The sequence below is a fragment of the Planococcus citri genome, chromosome 4 (genome assembly GCF_950023065.1).
Source record: "Planococcus citri chromosome 4, ihPlaCitr1.1, whole genome shotgun sequence".
In the NCBI taxonomy this organism is placed as follows: domain Eukaryota; kingdom Metazoa; phylum Arthropoda; class Insecta; order Hemiptera; family Pseudococcidae; genus Planococcus; species Planococcus citri.
Window position 1 is genome coordinate 13,748,177 of NC_088680.1, and position 21,370 is coordinate 13,769,546.

Genomic DNA, 21,370 nt, shown 5'->3' on the forward strand with positions numbered 1-21,370 from the left:
GCCTTGATTTGTCTGTTGCATAATTTTGAAGCTTCAGCAGTCTAGATTTAAAGCACTTTGCCACTTGAATCATAAAAATTGTTGCCTCAATTCTAGATATATGTAGAAGGGATTTCTAATTTCAACCTGGAGTAAGGTCCTCTCAATGAAGAATATCTACTGTGGTCTATAGTGCTTTTCCAGAACGTCAGGATTGATGAGATGAGCATCATCAATCACCATGAATTACTGACTCATAGTGATGGGCAAAAAGGATTTGCAATTTCAAGCTGGAGTAAAGTCCCCTCAATGGAGCCTATCACCATAATATCAAACCAGGGGTTCAAAAAATTTTTGGAATGTTTCTTGCAGGTAATTTGCAAGAATGGGCACGTAGGAAAAAAATCATTTTTCAACATTTTCAGCTAATTTTTGGTGTTTAAAAAGATGGGAACACTGATTCTCACCACATGAAGAGACCTCATGAATTTTGAAATTTAAAATTTTTCCATTTATTGAGAAAGATTACCTGGTATGTCAGTTGCCCAGTTGTAGATTTTAGAACCATCAGTAAGCTACCTATAGATTGAATTCTGTGTAATTTGATATGAGTTCCAGACAATGACTTTTAATTTCTAAGGGGGAATGGTTTTTTTTGTGGATAATTTCTCACCTTGAAAATCAATTTGTAGAGGTGTTAATACCCAAGGAGGGTGAGTAATGGGTTTTTGAATGAGATTTTTGAGATCAATTTCGAGGTTTTTTATTTCAGAGACGAACTTGGCAAGTGGGTTGTCAGTTTGTTGGAAATGATGTAAGCTGTATGTTGAGATAAGATTTTGAAGGGGATGTGATGGATTAGCTGAGGTTGATGTAATTAATTCATTTGTTACTATTGATTTTCTAAGATTTGGGGGTAGTTCTGCAGCTTCACAGTGGATACTATCAATTGGTGAGGAGTAAAGAGTTCCAATGCAAATCCGCAAAGAAGAATTTTGAACAGTTTTCAAGATATTGACTGTTTTATTTGAAATTTTTGTAAAGCAATGGACTACCATAGTCAATTTTGTGGCATTTGAGAGATTTATACAGGTGGATTAATAATTTATGGGAAGCGTTGGATTTTAAAATTATTTTTAGTAAATTGATTCTTTTCATGAGTTCTGATTTTACATTGAAAAAATTGGGGGGGGGGGGGGTCAACTTGGTTTTTTATCAAATGTAAGTCCAAGAAATTTGGTAGAAGATTCAAACTCCAAGGAGCAACATTTTAATTTTAGGGTAGGTTGTCGGTTAATTTGTTTTTGTTTGTTTTTTTTTTCCTAGAAAAAAGTACACAATGTGTTTTAGATTCTGAAAAGCTTAAACCATTTGATTCAGCCCATTTTTCAATTTGATTTAGGGTTTCCTGGATTATTTCCGCAATAAGATTGATGTTTTTAGATGCAAGAGAGATGTTTAAGTCATCTGCAAAAATTCTCAAAGAGAGTGGTTTTTTGTTATAACATTATAAATGTCATGTCATCAATTTGTATCAGAAACAAGATAGTTCTAAGAACAGGAACAGAACCTTCAAGAACTCCATTTTCTATTTCAAAGGATTTTGAGGAAGTGTTATGTAAGCAAACTCTGAAAGAACAATTTGTTAGAAAGTTTTGAATACTCAAAGTATGCCAAGTGTCCACAAATTCCAAAGAAGTGTAATTTTCTTAGAATTTTGTAGTGCCAAGCTTGATTAAATGCTTTTTTAAGGTCAAAGAACACTGAAAGTACGTACATATTCTTCATTTTCCAAAGCAGCGTTAATTTCATTTTGAAGACTAAATAGATGGTTCAGTGTAGATCTTTTTTTTCTAAAGCCACTTTGGAAGGAGCTGGGAGAGTTTGTGCTGTCTATGAACCAATTTAGTCTTTTGATAACCATTTTTTACAAGATTTTGCAAGGGACTGATGTTAAGGAAATGGGTCGATAACTAAAAAGAAGATCAGGATTTTTACCTGGTGTTAGGATGGGAATGATAATAGCACTTTTATAATGTGTATCATTTGAAAAGTAAGTACAATGAGGCTTTATAGATATAATTTTCCCTTCCTTTCTTTTGGACATCAGAATTTATGGGATAAGCATTAACCAATCATCATGAGTTATCGACTCAGATAATGTGCATCATTTGAAAAGTCAGTATAATGAGGCTCTACAGATATAATGTTCCCTTCCTTTCTTTTGGATATCAGAATTGATGGGATAAGTATTAACCAATCATCATGAATTATTCACTCAGGTAATGTACATCATTGGAAAAGGTGAGCATAATGAAACTCTCCAACTTTGCAAACATGGTAGTCCCATTCTTTCTTCTGAACATCAGCACAACAGTGATGATGAGATGAACGTATGTACCATTCACCAATCACCATGAGTCATCGACTTGTACAATGTACATCATTTGAAAAGAAGTAAAATAAGACTACCACTTTCATCCTTTCTTCAGAACATCAAAATTGATGAAATTGAAATGAGCATTACTACCATGAATTATCAAATCTCAGACTCAGATATAATAAACATCATATTTTGAAAGGTCAACAAAACTAGATTTTTCAACAGTTCAACTCTATAGAAATACATAGATACATTATGATGATGTTCCCATCCCCACACAAGGTGTCTGCTTGATTAAAAAATGAAAAAGGATGACTTTTTGAGCTTTTGATCCATCAAATCTGGATTTTTCAAGTTTTCTGAGTTGATGACACTTTTAGCACAGAAATTCGATCAATTTCTGGTAACTTTCATATTGTTTCTTTGATGATTTCATTGATTTTACAGTTTTTGGTATTCTTATGTGAATTTTTTCTCAATTGATACTATTGAGCTATTTCATCATAATTTTACAAAGTTTTTTTCATAACTGAGCATTTTTGCAATATTGCTCAATTTTTTACAAAGTTTCATCAATTTTAAACCAATTTAAACAATTTTACATAATGGTACTTCAACAATTTTGCAAGCTATCAAGGACAAAATTTTACGTAATCATCGTGCAGATTTTTTTTACCAATTTATAGTTTTCAGCAATTGCAAGACGAATTCAACAACAATTCTTAAAATAATTTCTGCAGTTTTGACAAAAAATCATCATTCACTTTGGAGAATATTTCGTTAATTTTTGGTAATTACATTCAATTTTTGGCCAAAATTACGATTATTTGATGACTATGATGACCTGGAAGACACCTTGCTACATCATGAGACATTAATGTAAAATTCAAGAGGCCAAATAATTTCAGATCAGATTCAAAATGGGGTCCAATAATTTTGCATTAGATTCAAAATTACAAGGAGACCAAACTTTCAAGCACAGTCTGAAGAAACCCATAAAAATTGACCAACAATATACTTTCAACTCAAAAAAAATGTCCAATTCGAAATATCTTCAAAACATGAGCCAATGATTCTCTTCACACAATATCAATACCCAAATACAAAATGCAATAAGCTTTTGACACTTCTACTAACCACAGTCTTTTCAATCAGGAAAAGAACTATCGCACGATTTCGCATTGCTGTCTTGTACGTAAGTATTTTAAAAGTGAGACATTTCATTGTTGAAATATTTACTAGTGGAATATGTTGATAAATTTTCCTTAAGCGGTTCCCCGTTCCCTTCTAGACTTTTCCTTCCTTGTCGAACCAACGACAATGTCGTTGTTCTACCCCATTTGACAGGTATTCAGTTACGCTATACGAATCCTGGATACATTTGACAAATAAAATGAAAAATTCACATGTATATTCTCGCAAGAGAGGAAGACACGACTGCACAGCACAGCACAGCGAACCTCGCATCTGAGAGCAGACTATGCATAATGATTGTTTAATGCTTGACCTGTTACACGTTTGTTAAAATTCCGTGCAAGTTGCCTTTGTAGTAGGTAACTGGATACGAAGTTAAGGTACCAACTACCAACTGCCTGTATAAATTTAAAAATTCGCCAATTGCCACTACCGCATCAGGTACGTCTAATCCAATCGATGATATCCAACTGTTTTCCTCTTCTAACCGGAACACGAACTCGTGTATGGCACGCGATCCTGCTTCTGTATAGTCCAGAGTAAGTACGTTTAAGTACTTGTATGCGACAAAGGAGGAAAAAAAATTTCGCAAGGGTGAAAAATCGCGAAACTGGTGCGAAAATCGCACATCTCTTTGGGAGATCTCGCGAGTCGCGAGTGAAAAACCACTCCTTAATTACGTTTCGTAAACAAAACATTCAACAACGTCGTTTATAATCGCATTCCATCGCTGGCTCATTAATTTCAAAGGCAAACTATTCATTTGATTTACAATTCATTCGATTTTCAAAGCCCTTCAGAAATTTACGTCGTCGACGACGACAACGACGACGACGGCGACGTCCACCATAGCGAGCGTCGTCGTCGTCGCATGCGCGCCCAATTTTCTAGCCAAGCTCGCCTAAAGGTTGGTAACACTGGGATGGTCACGCCGCTCACGCTTCCACCCGCACGCCACGCCGAGCGTAATTTAATGTTAATAGCTCTCTTTTTTCGTGTATATATACTTGTGGATCTTTTATGTATTCGGCTTACGGTGACGGTTATCAAGACCCGCATTATAGCTACTAAAATTGAAACAGCGAGAAGGAAAAAATTAATTTACGTCGGAATCGGTAATCTTATACGCGCGTTGGTATTCTACTCTCCTGCGTTTTCATTCCTTCGTTTCTTCCTTTTTTTCACCCCCTTCCGTTCGACTGAAAGATTTATTGATACTTAATATCGTATACGTATATCTAGTTCAAAGGACTTAATTCCAGGACGAAAATCGCAACCAACTTTGTTCATCTTCTCGCCACTGCCACTAATAATGAAAATCCTCAAAATCTTCCATCAGACATCCCATCCGTGGTGAAATTACGATCTCGAAAATCATCTCGTCGCATCAACAAACCCAACAACAACAACTCGATCAACCTGCATCAATTTCCAATACCGAACTGCAACTGTATAATAGGTACATTTGGGATATCATCCACACCATCATCCTCGCCCGTCGCCCTGCCTCGCGCACTGCGCCAACATAAAACCAGTTGTGAAACCTGTTCGCCAGTTCGTAAGATGCGCCTAATATAATATGTACATACATACTCGCGCACGTCGTTTCTCATAAAAAAAAATCACGAGGAAAGAAGACAAATTTTTTTCACAAATTGTTGTAGACGAACGAGGAAGTCGCTAATGAGGTTTTGTGCTGGCGCAGAAAATGAAAGTTGGTGGGTTTCTGAAAAAGGTCAGAAACCATTTGATCCAAATGAAGCGTGAAAAGCAGTCTGGGTATGGAGTCTTTATCCGAAGAACAATTCGTTTGGTTTGATCCTGATCACACATATCAACTCAAAGGTATCCTAACAATCCTATATAGCTGGTTTTTTTCTCGAGCAATTAAAATCATTACAATTTTGAGGCTTGTAAATTTTAGAAAAATGTCTGGATCTGATCACACTTAATCTGATTAGATGCTCGTGATATCTAACAGATTTTTTTTGTTGAAAAAATCACCACTTTTCACCAACTATTTTCAACCAAATTTTCAAAAAGCTCCCTACTCGACCCTCCCCCCCCCACATGCCCACACACACAAAAGAAAATTGAAATTAATTGGAAGAAACTTCACCAGCTAAACTGTCAAATATTCCAACACTGTTGCCAATTTCATCAAGAAAAATATTTATTATCAATGATATGAAGGTTTTTGTTGCACGTTTGAATTTTTTAAACATACCCCCCTCTCTCCAAAAAAAACATTTACACTACACATTTTTAAAATCACTACTTTTTCACTACTTTCACTACCTGTTAGATACACTGATGTCACTGATGCTATTCAGACCGGATCAGATCTAATAGAGACTAGTGAGGATCCATAATTGGGGCCTGATTGATCAGATCAGATCAGACCTAATCAGATCCATTCTATCCATTCTGATGTGACCAGAGTAAATAGGGGACTCCTGAATGGATCTGACCACATCTGATCAGACTTGATCAGATCCAATAATTTCCCCACGGGTATTCAGCAAATTTGAAAAACAACAAACTTCTCAACAAAATCTAATTTTTACCCCCCCCCCCCTCCATCACCCTCTCCCAATGAAATTCAAGCTCAATCGTCTTTGAAAAACAGAGGATACCACATAACAATAACTGAAATAGAAGTTTAGGATGGAAGTCACCTCAAACTTGGTCACAATATTGAAAAGGTGAAAAGTTTCAGCTCAAAATTCAGTATAAGTACACAGGATTTTTTTTTGAATGTAATAATTTCATATAATGCAATTTATTCACCCTCATCACAATTTTACTTACATACTTACCTACTAAGTCTGTTTTTTTTTTTGGTGCCCTCAACGCAAACTCTACCAAAATATCACTGTGATTTCACATCAATCATAAATCAAGCACAATCGCACATGTTGAATTAAAGAGTTGAATCAAATATTCACCCAATAACCAAAAAAATGTTTTTTCAACAATTTACATAGTCTTATTTTCAGCAAACTGTTGTTTTTTTCAAAATTTACAATTTTTTTCATTTTTAAATAGTTTTGAACAAAGTATTAAAAAAAATAAAAAATAATGTTTTGCATCAATTCAGGTATTAAAACATTCAATGTTAGATGAAAAAAATTATATAAAAAATAATTGAAATTAACAGGATAAAAATTCAACTTTTTTTGGGGGGGCGCGGGCGGTGTTGGGGGTGTTTAATAATTGCAGGCTTATTACACCTGTAGAGAGAGGGATTTAGAATTGGTTTATTAGGTTGGTGTTTTTCAGTACTTAGGGTTATAAATTTTTGGATTTCAGAAGGGTTGTCTGGGATGGTCATTGAATTTGGGTCTATTTGGAGAGATAGTCTTGTTTGCTGTAATTTAGGACAGTGAATAATAAATGTTGGATGGATGTAGGTTCATTTCAATAATCATTAAACAAAAATAAACATAAAAAATTTAATACTCAAAAAGAATGAATTTCAATTTTATAAAAACCAAACACACACATGGATAAAGTTTTAAATTTCATATACCAACAAATAAGGGGCTTCATGGAAAAGGGGCCTTAGTCATTTTTTTGCACTGATTTTTACAAGTTCAAATGGACTTGAAAATTTTTTCTACAAGCAAACATTTTCCAATTTGTTTTTTTTTCAAGGAAGAACACTTCAATATCACTGAATATAGTGAAATTGATAAAAAAATTTAATATGTACATTCAAAATTGTAAAACAAAAAAAAACAAAAAAAAATGACTAAGGCCCCTTTTCCATGGAACCCCTCAAATATTCAAGGATACAACATTTTGGGCTCCAATTCAAATACAGCATCTGCTCCATCCCTTCTTAAACATTTTAGCCTGTAGTAGGAACGATAAATTTCTAGAAATGTTATACTTTGAAAACTTGCGAAAACTTTCCAGAAAGTTTCTGAAAGTTTATATTTCTTCAAAATATGAGGTGAGGCATATTTATTTTTGAAAAAAATGTCAGTTTGAAAATGTCATTCATCAATTACAACTAATCAATTTTCAATTCACAATTTTTTTTTTTTGAAATTTTCATTCATTTTAAACAATTTCATCAATACTTTATTTTGAAGAAATTGAACGCTTTTTTTTTTCTTTTACAATTTTTTCGCTATACAAAAAATGCTTTCATAAACTTTCGTGGAAATTTACAGATTTGAAAGTTTCCAGAAATTTTTCCCATAAATTTACTCATTACTCGTGTTCTTCTCAGCACTGGACTTCCAGCAAAATGCCATCGCAGTTCCACATCAATTTTGAGGCAATGCCCAATCACCAATACTACTTCAATCTGTATACCATCACCAACTTCAAGATCAACATTATCACCAATCCACCAATGAGGCAATGATTGACTTCATCACACATACCATTTACAATCTCCATTTCTGGACATCATATCCACACATCTTCGTCTAATTTGAAAACACACTTAAAGACCATCGTAACACACACACATACGACCAAAGCCTCCATTTAGGCAAAAACTCGTGTCATAAACACCCACAAACCCACATCAACGCAGAAACGGTACAACACCATCAACAAAATCTACCATAATAATGATAATATGAACTCCAAAGCTGCATTTTCTCTGCCATTGCCTTTGCTCCTCCATCTTGCCTCATCACCCTCTATACTGCACATAAATTTCAATCAACTCTCCTCCATCGTCTATCCGAATGAAAAGGAAGCAAAAAACACCATCTCCAGTGCCGCACCGCTCGTTCGCATTCAATATGTCATCAAGAGTTTCAGGCCTACGCAGAGCAATATTCAAAGAGTGAATCTTTAGGCTACTTCTTTTCGTAAACCTCTCGCAGGCAACACTGCTAGTAATGAAAAATGTAGGACTTCGCAACCGTGCATATTCGCCGCTGTACTTTCAGTACGTTCAGCAACGTTATCCCGAGCTAAACTCATCGCTCCGGTTGGCGTTCGCGATTCGAAATAAAAGACGATTTCAATATTATTCCGATGCGCATTTCTCTCTATATACTTACTTCTAACGAGCTGCCTCGAAAATAGCAATTTTCTACGCTACATTGGGTCTCGTGGCTGAACAAGCTTTCCAATGAGCTTCGAATTTGCTGACTTGGCTATACTATATATTCGTCAGGCCTACGACATCATTAATGGTATGTGTAGGCTCGCCTATCAGCATAGCCACTTTACTTCCCGTTAATTGTGTATGGGAAATTGATGAGTAATATAAGTTAGCATATTATATGGTCACACAGCGACAGCGACAGCGACGACGACGACGGCGCATTCAATTCATTACTGCCACATGATTACATTTTTTTTTTTTTTTGATTTACTCCAAATTGAGATAAAGCATGGTTTTAGAATAATTTTTCAACAGATATTAACATTCATTCGCAATAAGTACACTTTGTTCTGATCAACGTGAATCACCCATATGTGTATTTTCTTCTCTCTCAATCGGACTAACCTTGAATCATACGCGCGTATGAGCAATCAGGACTGAAATTTATTCAAGAATAGACTTCGGCTAGCGAATTCTTTCAAGTTTAAAAACATTGACAAATTTTTTCTCCTCAGCCTACAATGCTGATGATTCCAATATCATACTGTCTTCAATGCATCTACCGATTCAGTCCTCAAACTTTCATAACTTCATGCAACAGCTACCGCCTATTCTGAAATAAGTTCTCATTCCTCAATTCCTCGCAACTTTCCACACCCAAAAGGTCAGGCCTAAGTGAAAATATTCACAATCGACATCAAAATTTCCAAATTTGAACAGAAAACTCACCAATAAGAACCTTTTCACTCAAAAAATTTTGTGCATACTATTTGCAATGGTCAATCCTTCAAAATTGACTCATGAATACAGGAATAAGGCTAAAAATTCAAGCCTACCCTTCAATTCATTGCTCATCCAAGCGACAAACCAGTCACAACTAACAATTGACTCAGAAGAAGGGTGAGTAGCACTGGTTTCCACGCGATCAAATCATAACCGGGGTGAAGGGGCAACCACGTTCCATTGTCCCAATCTCCGGACACGTGCACTTGCACTTTTTACCCCCCTACCTCATAAAAATTATGTGTTTCAAACAACAGGTTCACTAAATTTTAATTACCTCATATAATTAATCTACTGAACTATAAAAAAATGGCAAATCAACTCACCATTGATTTTAGCTTCTAAAACAGGATTTGTCATGATTACAAATTCTCAGTGCATTTCAATCCGGATGAATTAATTCCAATAATCGGTCGAAACCTAGATCACCAAAACACAAATCACACAATCAGTAAAATCATCCAAAAGAGAAAATTATTTTTAGAATTTTTTAAATTTAAATTTTCAAATTTATATACCATTCAAAAAAATAATCCGAATCACAGAGCCCTACCAAAGGTAGAAGCCCACTTGAAAACACAAATTCCACCAGAGTGCGGGAAAAACCCCCTTAAACACGCATTAATGTACACGACATGAAGAAATTGTTTTTATAAAAGCGGCGGCGAAAGACGACGAAATTAAAAACGCGCATTCGACGGAGACGTATACCATCGCATACATCCTCGACCACAGTACTGAAATACAGAACAGTTTTGCGTGGACTAGTGGTAGAGGTACAGCATACAACATACTACAGCGCAGCACATACAACAGTAGAAACTACAACGAGAGCGCGAGGTAGAGGGAGAGAGGGAGGAAGGAATAGAGATAGGCAACATCTACAGCGCGGGTGGAAGCGGGACCCGAAACAAAAACGAACGCGCAGAACGCGATATTACCACAACCCGGCTATCAACACAATCGCGTATTGTTACTCGTCCATACAAACTACTACATTCGCATACGACTGTATTGGTGACGCAGTTATTTTAAGCAATGAGTATGACCGAGAAAGATGCATATCGTTGCGCCAGGTGTAAGACAGAGCGAGAGAGCGCGAATACCGGAGAACGCTATTCCGAGCTCCGCCGCACAGCGCGCACTACATTGTAGGAGGAAGCGCAGCAAGGAGATGCAGAATGGTACTATGGCTGCGCACGCAGCTGTATGGTTCTCTCTTTGCATCTCGCGCCTGCAGAGTAGTACTCTACTCTGTACTGTATACAACACAGATATACCTTTCCGCTTTCCGCGAACAGTACAGTGGTATACATACAGCTCGGATAGGGCATCGCATCGCATTCGCTGTAGTTAACGAATTCGAAGTTCGAACTGCGTGTATGCTACCATCGCGTCGTCGTCGTCGTTCACTCGCTCTCCACTGCAGACTTCGCGCTGTAGGTCCGAATCTTGAGAAAAATTTTCTTGCCGCTTATTACCAACTCTCTCGTTTGTTGACTGTTGTGAGTGCATACGGCGGAATGGGTTTTCAACGATTTCCTCGACTCGACATTATTTTCCTATTTCCTTATATTTTATGTGTAGGTATTGATAGCATTTTGCATGTGACATGTGAATAAGTATCTGAGCCAATTCTAGCATAAAATTGATTATTCGTGTTATCGATACGGCGATTCTGAATCCAAAACACATCAGCATGCTCATTGCACAGTAGCCCTAAAAATTTACAGTCGAACGGTTATTAGTTTACCACCGGCATGGGCACATGCATGGGTGAGATACAGGAAGGTATCCCAAGAGGGATGACAGGAGCCAAAGCTGGCCAGCAATGAGGAAACCTCTGGGTTCAAACTGGAATGTTTCCTCAGTGATATCAACAATAATGTATTAGTGGCAGAGATGCTGACATCGCTGAGGAAACCCCAAGAGTTTGAACCTGTGAGGTTCTTCAGGGAGGATGTCAGCAAGAGGAGGTTTCCTCAATTGAGTCAGACCCTCCTTGGATGACGACTGATTTATGTCATCTGTAATGATTCCTCTAATAATCAGGGATGAAAACCGTTTGAAACAATCATTACCACCCCTTTTGTTTCAGTCAGCTGAAACAGTAACCAGAACCACATTTTTGAAAATGTAGAAAAGAAAAATCCCAAGCCAAAAGAACCACCAAATGAAATGATTTTGATAGAAATTTAGAATCATGCAGAACCAATTGAGTTTTTGAGGAAAAGAACAACCATTATCACAAGAACCAGAACAAGATTTCAATAACAACAACCATCAAAACCCTTTTCAGGAATCGATGGTTTTTGGTTCCCTTATCATTGAAACATCTTGTTTTTACCAAATTGAAACAAGAATCTGAGTTTTTCATGCAGAATAAGCGAATTAAAAGGAAAAATTGTTGTAATTTTCAATTTTTTGCTAAGTACATTTTTACACTGTACCTACAGTAGAAGATCGTTATAACGCTCTTCAAGGGACTGAAAAAAAAGAGCGCTATAAGCCGAAATGCGTTTTGATTTTGAGGTCTCCTACTTATAATAATATAAATATGTCAGTTTTACAAAACTATTATCTGTGGTCAAAATTTTCAGAATGCCTTGCTTTTTTGTTCCAAATTTTCCAGAAAGTAATCAGTTGCATGCCAAAATTTTGAAAAATTTTAATTTTCAGTTTTCTTCTCAAGATTATGACGAAAAATCTAGTACTCTTTTGTAAAAACTTTAGATATGTACTTACCTGCCTTTTTTGTAAGAATTGTCTATTCAAGTTTAGGTTTATTAAAAAATCTTAATTTTTTTTGGTCAAAATTGAAAATAACTTTACCTACTTGTTTATACCTACAAACTGAAACTGTTGAAAATTTGAAAACAGATTTTTTTAGAAAAATTTTTCCATGAGTTTTTTTTCACTTTTTTGAAAATCAAAACTGCAAAAATTGCAAAAAAAAGTGTTGTGGCCAAAATATTCAGGAAGTGAGAACTTTTTACATGAATGTAAGCTTTTTTGCCTCAAAAAATTGTTTTTTTGTATTCAACATTTTTTTTTAAACGTGATTTTTCCTGAATTTTGGAGCGTTAAAACGCAATTGAAGACGTCATAGCAATAAGGACATATGTGTGAAAGTTGTATTTTCAGAAAAAGCTGTTTGAAAGTTTGAGTGCTTGTGAAGTTCAGAAATGTGCATATTTGAACATGGTGACGATTTTATCTTATTTTTCCACTATCCAACCATACAAAATGCTATGAACCATCAGTCTGGAGGAATCTGTGTGTTAGCGGTAAGCGCTCAAACATTTCGAATTATAATATGTCCTTTTTGAAGCGAAAAATCGGCCAATTTTTTTTTTTGATTTAAAAATGTTTTTGAGTAAATTTTTGGATTTAAACCAGGTAAATAATGGTTGAAAACACAAAATCAACCATGAGTAACCCATTATCTCTGAAAAAAGATCGCTATAATATGTTAAGTAAAAAAATAGCAAAAAAGACAAGTTTTTTTGGCCAATTTTTTTCTTGATTTAAAAATGTTTTTGAGCAAATTTTTGGATTTACACCAGGTAAATAATGGTTAACAACACAAAATCGACCATGAGTAACCCATTATCTATGAAAAAGTAAATTTTTAATCGACTTTGCAGTTTTAAAATGGCGATAGTTCTCTGGTTTTTCGACTTTGTGGAGTGGGGGTGGTCTCATATGATAGAGGAAGGTCTAAAGAATAACAATATGGATTCGTCTCAAAAAGGACATATGTGTCATATATACCCCTTTTTGTTATGACGTCTTCAATTAATAATCGCTCATGAGCGTTATATCGCAATTAATTTTACATTGGTTTAAATGAGGTTGTCTAGGGACTGGAGGAAATCAGCGTTATAACCAAAAGCAATATAACGAGCTATTATTATTTGAAATTGTTTTTTTGATTGGTGGAACCATCAGCAGAATACCAAAAGTGAGATAAAGAAAACAACCAGAACAACTAATAAAGTTGGAATTTGAAAAAAGTTAAAAACTGCTATGGAACCATTACCTGAAGGCTGAAAGTTACTTTTGGAACCAAAAAAAAACACCATTTCAAATTCAAAGCCACTCTTGAGAACACTTTTGGAAACTACAGTCTACTACCTGAAACAACTCTATTTTCAATGGCACTGAAAGCTACCACCACAATCATCACCGATTCAAATTCAAATAGTTTTCATCCCTGCTAATTATTCAACACCCTTTCAGTGCTGACTTCAGTTCTGGAACCTCCAAATGCTGACATAACTTTAGAAATCATATAAACAAACTTGAGGTTTCTTCAATGATATCATTAATAACTAAAAAGTAATAATACTCACTGACATCACTGAGGAAACCTCCAAATTCAGTACACGACTGTATAGAATTTAGTCAAATATCCCCGAATATGAGCTCATTTTTAGACAATGGCCAGCGGTTTCATTCCATTTACAGACAATGTCTTCGTCAATTTTTCAATTTCCCAGCCCAGATTATTCAAATCAAATTTTGCTGAGCTTACACAACACAAATATTCATGAAGACAGATGAGGATGCATAGCCTACACATGTAGGTACATATTCCTTCTATTGAAACAAGAACAAAATCGACCTTCCTTCACTTGGTCAGAGTTCAATGAGAACTGCAGAAGACTCGATTGAAATTAGGTACTACATACATTGTCATTTTGAAATAGTTAACTACCACATTGGAATGACAATCTTCAATTTCTCCACACATTATTACATAAAAACTGAGTGAACATTTTTCTTTCTGCTACATTAAACTTTCATTGCCTGGATAAACTGAAAATTTTCTCGTCGCGTGGAAAATTGGCAGGCAAAAATGATAGCTGGCTCTACCCATATTGAAACTAAACTGAACCGGGGTTGAGGACGATTCGAATCATGATTTTCTTGATTTGGATCGATAATTTTGTGATTTGATTCGTGATTCGAATCATTTTTCAACTGGGATTTATTGAGCCAAATCCCGTTCACGAATCGCCTTTTTTTTTGTTCCTTGTCTTGAATTTTGAGATACTTAGGTACATCAACTTTAAATTAGGGGCTTCGTGAAAAAGGGGCCTTAGTAAATTCTTTTTCACTGATTATTACAAGTTCATTAGACTTTAAATTTTTTCTATAAGCAAACATTTTCTAATTCGTTTTTTTTTTTTTTTCATGGAAGACCACTTTAAAAAAATTGACTAAACCCTCTTTTCCATGAAACTCCTAAAATGTTTGTTTCGAACAACTATTGCCCAGTTTACTAAAATTTTACTAAAATTTCATCACTTTTTGGTTATTTTCAGTTATTTTAATGTTCAATTTACAGTTTTTATGTAATATTTCGTGATTTTACCATTTTTCTCCAAAATTAATTGAATTTTGATGGTAGCATCTGATCAATTTCATTTGTACTTAATGTTGAATAATTTACACCATTTCCCCAAAATTTCGGAAGAAAGCGATTGCTGCCAAGTTGACTTCACTTTTACAAAAATTTATTTACAGTCATTTTTATATCCATTCAGCAGTCTTCTGATTACTTCGTGCCATTTTTTCCAAATTTTAATCAGCTTTGATGGATTATGAATGATCAATTTCAAAAATATCTACAGTTTAAAAATTTACTCAATTTGCACGCGAATTTTGCCCAATTTTTGTGATATTGTATCGATTTTTACGTCATTTTCAATTATTCCTATGCCATTTTAATTAACAAGTTTATATGTTGTTTTCTGCAATATTTGATCAATTTTGCTCAATTTTTTGAAACATCGTCGTTATTTGATAATTTTTTTAAACCAAAATGGTACAATTTAAGAACACTTCAAACGATTTCAGCAAAACTTGAATAAATTCGAATAATTTCTGGTCATTTTTTCAGTATTTTTTCTTGCCATTTTAATCGGATTACAAACATATTTCAATCAATTTTTTAATGCTAATTTTTTAAAACAGCGTTTTATGTAATTTTTACCATGAATTTTTGTAAATTTGACCAGTTTCTGATGATTTTTCGTGATTTTAATGTTGTTTAAATATTTTAATGGTCTTTCACACATGTTGTGACAACGTTCTACTCGTATGATTTTTTTTAGGGAGGGGGGGGGATTTTGATAAAATTCCATCAATTTTAGGTGGTTTCTGTTGTTTTTTATTTTCAAGTATAATTTAATAGATTTTAAAACATGTTTAAAGCAAAATTTTAGAAGATTTTCCCCGAAAAATCAGTGTTTTGTAATTTGAATAATGAGCAAGAAAATGAGTACATCTTAAAAATCCTAAAATCCTAATTTACCAATCACTTTTTTTTTTTTTAGCAATTATTCATGATCTATAAATCGAATTACACGTTTTGTAGCATACCCACTTAAAATTATATTTCGCCAGTAAAAATATTTAAATTTTTTTCTTTAAAAAAAAAAATGGAAAAGATACTTACCTATAATATTTTTACTGTCTCAAAAAAAAGTTTCAGCTCATTGAAAAATTTTCTACTTATATAGTTGAGAAAATCCAGTTCAATTGAAAATTTTATTTTTCCAATTTTAAGTCATTTTATAAAAACTTTGGCTTAGTGCGCATTCATTTACTCCCTCGTCCCCCTCCTCCCAAAAAAAAAATACCAAAACAAAACGAAAATCAAAATTATTATTGTTTCATTTTACAAGAGAAATATTTCATTTAAAAAATCACACCCAGTTCAATACAAAAACAAATTTGTTTCATCGACATGAAAAATAAAAAAATAAAAACAGTTCTACGCTCCCAAGGGTATTTAAATTCGTTGAATAGGTAAGTTCAATAATCTCATCAAATATTAAGACTCGATCTGATTCCGTCAACTACACATTTTTCAGCGACTTTAAAATTATTCAATCATTTCAAAAAGAAAACAACGAGAAAAATTATCCATTCGCCTGTAAGTAATGAAGTCATCAACAGACATTCTCTTGATCAAAATTCCTTAGACATATCGCACATGATCGAATCGATTCCAAACAGACAATTTTTCCCCTGGTAACTTTGTATATTACATCTACCATGCGTGTGTTACAGCAGGTAGGTATATCGACAGAGAGAGAGAGAAAAAAAAACAAACCAGCCATGTATACAAATGACTAACAACTGCGGTTTCACATTTCGCGCCAAGGTAATTCCATTAAAATACTAACTGCGAGAATTTCATCGTTCCTATACCACCAACAATACTCGATGTACACACTACACACATACTTAACATAGATACGTCTATATGCAGACAAACACACACACACTCATGAAACACATCGAGTACCACTCAAAATCTCATAACATCTCTGAATAATAATAAACGTAAACGTAACGACGACGATAGAAAACTATACATTTAGTTACAATTTTTCAGACTCGATTTCATTTCGAAATATTGTCTACTGTACTAAAGAAGACGCCGCCAGTGCCAGGCTTAAGCTGCCTTAAAAGGAATATCTCAAAATTATACCATCAATTACGGAGCAACATGTGACTTCAATTTAAAACCCATTATTTTACGCTGATATATGTTGTATGTATGTAGTATGTGCATCGAGTACGCATCAAAGAGCTTCATGAGTCTTTTTTTTCTGGCAACATTTCCCATTTTTTTTTTCAAAACTACAACAGTCATCGTGTTTTTGAGAAAAAAACACACCCAAACGTGTTGAATTAAATAATATTGCGACACTACAGATAGCAAAATGTTCATGAAAACATCGCATTTCCACCGTAATCGATGCTCGATGGAAAGTGATTCGAAACCACGACGAATAATATGGCAGAAAATGAATGATATTAGTAGATGGTCTAATGACCTATTTCATTGTTCATAAATACACCTTGCCCATGAAGAAGCTGTGAGCACCGAGCAACGAGTTACCAAACAGAAATATATTTACCGAAATGTCTCGCGTCTATGAAGTGCACGACTGACTACTAACTGAACGTTTGTGTATATTGAATTAATGCAGCAGGGAAACAGGTGGTTTTGTAATACTTGGCGCATGGTTTGTTTTAACTTTACTTCTCATACAGGAGAGTAGTTATTACCTATACGCGATTATCATTAGAATTTTTTTATTTGGATTTCTCGCAAGGAATTAAAAATTACTTCAGGCGTATTTCGAAACTGAATTTTTTTTCAAATTCAAATCTCTGGTTTTCAAGACGAGGTATTTTTTAAACGATTCTGACCAAAAAACGAGTCCATTGAAGATCCTTTGATGCTTCTCATTTCCATCAGGAATCTTTCTGCAATTTTTACGGATCACTGAACTCCTAAATCACCTTTTCACACCCTTCTTTCGGGAGCCATCAACAATTTCAAAATTATTTAGTGCCAGATATGACTCAAATTCAAAGTTCCAATTCTCAATTCTTTTCCATTTCCTCACAATGGTCAGATTTCTGCTCTAAAGGGGCAGCTTGATACATTTCCTCACATTCCTGCCTTTTCCACATGCGATCATATCTTCCAATCATGTCTTGACGTATGTATTTGTATACTTTCATTATCACAATCCAAAGAATCCGTTCGAAGAATTTCATAAAAATCTAATCAAGCCGATATAGCGAAATCCATCACGACGCGTTGTCGTCATTCGCCAAGAATTCAACCATCCATCGTATAAAAATATCAGGTTACTTTAAAATGTTTTCGAGCTTCTTTGTCAACTTGTCGATTAAATTCGTTTCTATCGCGCTTTTTCACTATCTCGATTTCATTTTTCTCTATTTTTGATGAGCTGGCTAAAAAATAAACAAATTAAGGTTAAAACATGGCGACGAAACGCTCCTGCTCAGTTTCTCCAGCTGATTGAAATTATCGAAGAGAATTCACAATCTCGCCGAATTATTATTCCACCTGGTTTATTTTCATCGTATGTATATAGCGAAATATAGGTACATAGTAAATGTTTGTCATTTTACGACCAAAATACTTTAATCGTGCTTCTTCTTCGCAGAGGTAAATGTGTTAGTTCAAATCCCGCAACCACACGGTGTGTTTTCGTTGTGATAACTCGATTCATTTTACTTTTTTTTTTTTTTCTTTCACATCTTCTCCCTCTCATAGTACATCTTATATATTATATGACGTACTACACGCGGTGTTACACATGATTTTCAAACAGCGAGCGAACAAGTCGAGTCTTCGTTCATGCAGTTTATATGTATATGTAAAGGAGGAGAGAGAAAGACAAGGTGCCAAAGCTTCTTCGAGTTCGACGGAAGTTCATAATTACCAGTGCAACGTATGCATGGTAGGTAATTGACATACTTCAAAGTTGATTCCAGGTACATATTTATTGGGTTCCAATGGGAATTATCAACTTCGTATAAAGTCGCAGAACAGGTTGGGAAAAAATTGTTTAAAAACGTTGCAAATTGCAAATGCATACAGCTATCATAATTACCTGCACTTGTTCCATTCTCCAAGAAAATTATTGGCTCAAAAAATACAGAAGGATCAAAAGTCCTCTTAATAAAAAAAAAAAGCGAGTAAAAATTCTAAACATACCCAGATTTACATCAATATTGCACATCTTTGAATAAGATATCGAAGTTCAAAGATTTCACAAACAGCACACATTTTAGAGCCGAAATTCGATTTATTGCGAAACTACGATTTTTATTAAGTCTGAAATCAACTAACATACGACAAAGGGTGCATGATGAATAAAAGAGGTACCTATACGTATTATAGCTACCTAAACATGCGATGTATCGAATGACGAGCAACAGAATATGGAGGGAAGGGAGGAGGATGCTGTAGGAGATTGTAACGCTATTCGAAACATCATTTCCGACGAATTTAAATGACAATTTATTTCACAGCTTGAAACGAAAGGGGTGTGGGGTGATACACGTTGCCGGAATTCAACATGGTGATCTATTTTCAAAGGTAATGGAGCTCGGGGTTACTTCCTCGACGCATCATTTACTCCGATGAATTTCCAAAATTCACGATATACACGCGTTTATTCGACTGTATGTATTAATTAAATGAAATGTTTCGAAAGAACAAGATGAGAGAGGAGGCAGATTTTGGAATTTTTTGTCAAAACACACCCAGTAAGACGTGAAAAATGAAATCTTACGAGAGAAATATATAGATACCAATTGGCAAAAAAAAAAGGACAAAGCAAAATCAAAAGGCCACACAAAATACATCACCAGCCGAAATTTCAGATGCCAAGTCAGGGTGTCCAACAAAACTCCCAGGCAAAAAATCATGACTTTTCATGACCTATTTTTCACATTTTTACCGCATAAAAATACCCCCCCCCGCCCCCAATATTAAATAATTTGAAATTGCGAGGAAAAAATTTGAAGGCAAATGAGTAAATATTTTAATTTTTCGATTTTTTTTCATTTTATGGGCTTTTCAAAAATTTTTTGAGTGTGTTTCGAGCAAAATTCATGACTTATTCATGACTTTCATGTCCGTTAGACACCCTGTCAGTAGATTTTACGATTTTTGGTTAATTTTAGAAACAGTCGAGTTTGGGCTAAAACTTGGGGAAAATTAAAATTTTACCAAATTGACCTAGAAGGTTAAAATTTGTCAAGTACCCTATTTTCAACCACCTTGAATCAATTGGAAACGGTTTCGAATCGTTTTGAAATGTTCTGGAGCCTCCAGCCATACTTCATGGTATCTAAGGGAATTTTTTTTTGAAAAAATCACTACTTTTTCACTACATACCTTTTTTCAACAAAATTTTTAGAAAGCTCTCCACTCAACCCCTTTCTCCCTGCCCCTCCACACACACAAAAAATTAACAGGATATCCATTATTTTTGGCAAATCATTTTTCCTGACTTTTCCCAGTTTCCCCAGATCATTTTTTCCAATTTTCTATACGTAAGTACGTACTTACCCATACTTCAATTTAAAAAAGAAGTTGTCGGGGGGAGGGGGGATAATTTTTTTCATAAGTTTCTCTTGAAACTCAGTCGAGAGCTTTTGAAAATTTTTTATTTCAAAATGCCTAAAAACGAGTTTATTTTTTGGTTTTTAAAATTATAGAATTTGAATAAGTAATGTTTTTTTGAAGGAAGTTGATTTTGAAAAAGAAAACAGAACACGCCCAAGTGAGGGTGAAAGCTCTTAGAAATTTGCATTAAGAAAACAAGCCCGGGCGAAAGTCGTCGAGTGAATCGAGAAGTGAAAAATAATGTTTTTCATTCGTCGCACAAAATCTGCAATTGATCGTTTTTTCAAAATTCCAAAGATTTTTTGTGAAAATTGCAAAATCTCCTGACTTTTCTAGGCTTTTCCAGAGAATGGACACCCTGATTTAACAAAGTCAAATTTTTAACAGGTAAATTTTCAACAAAAAAAATTAAATTGGAAGAAAAATTGTATACAAAGTATTTTTCATTTTCAATCAAAATTAAAAGAAAAAAAGATACCAGATTTTCGAAAAAAGTTGCCAAAAAAAAACATCTAAATTAAACTTCAGCACACACAAAAGCGATGAGTGGTGAGTGTTAGTGATCCACTTGATCGATTATAGGTATTTATTCCAAAATTGGTTTCCCCCATTTCAGAACTATATATTTTTCCAGCAATTTCATTATTGAAAAATTGAAAAACACACAATTCGGAACTCGTAGAAACTGATTTCATGAAAAGTTCATTTTGGAAAACCGAAATTTCAAAAAGAAAAATTCTGGAGGCCCCAAATACGGCCTGAAACTATCTTCAGTCGACTCGACACGTCAAAAATAGGGTGTGGACTGAATTTCAACTTTCTATGTCAAAAGGTACCAACATTTTAAATTGTAACACAGTTTTGACCTGAATTGGGTAAAATTTTATAAAAAAGCCAACTTTCAAAAATTTTCTAAAGGCTGCAGAACGGCTCAAAATGCTTCGAAACCGTTTGGACTAGATTCGAGAGGTCGAAA

The 21,370-nt window shown here is 34.6% G+C and overlaps 1 protein-coding gene across 3 annotated transcripts in view; it reads right to left on the minus strand.

The window, feature by feature from the left end:
* LOC135845767 (chromatin remodeling regulator CECR2-like) overlaps positions 1-21,370 on the minus strand; it is a 65,731-nt gene that overhangs the window by 35,550 nt on the left and 8,811 nt on the right. Inside the window, exons 1-2 of one of the 3 annotated variants that reach the window (XM_065364591.1) lie at positions 9,935-10,367; positions 9,743-9,836 (exon numbers count right to left, since the gene is read on the minus strand). The exons of 1 other annotated variant lie outside the window; for it this stretch is intronic. In XM_065364591.1, the coding sequence (XP_065220663.1) occupies positions 9,743-9,776 (34 nt within the window). In that variant the 5' untranslated portion in view covers positions 9,777-9,836; positions 9,935-10,367. Of the gene's footprint in view, positions 1-9,742; positions 9,837-9,934; positions 10,368-21,370 lie in introns of those variants that run through there. One more of the 3 variants, XM_065364590.1, reaches the window with a different exon arrangement.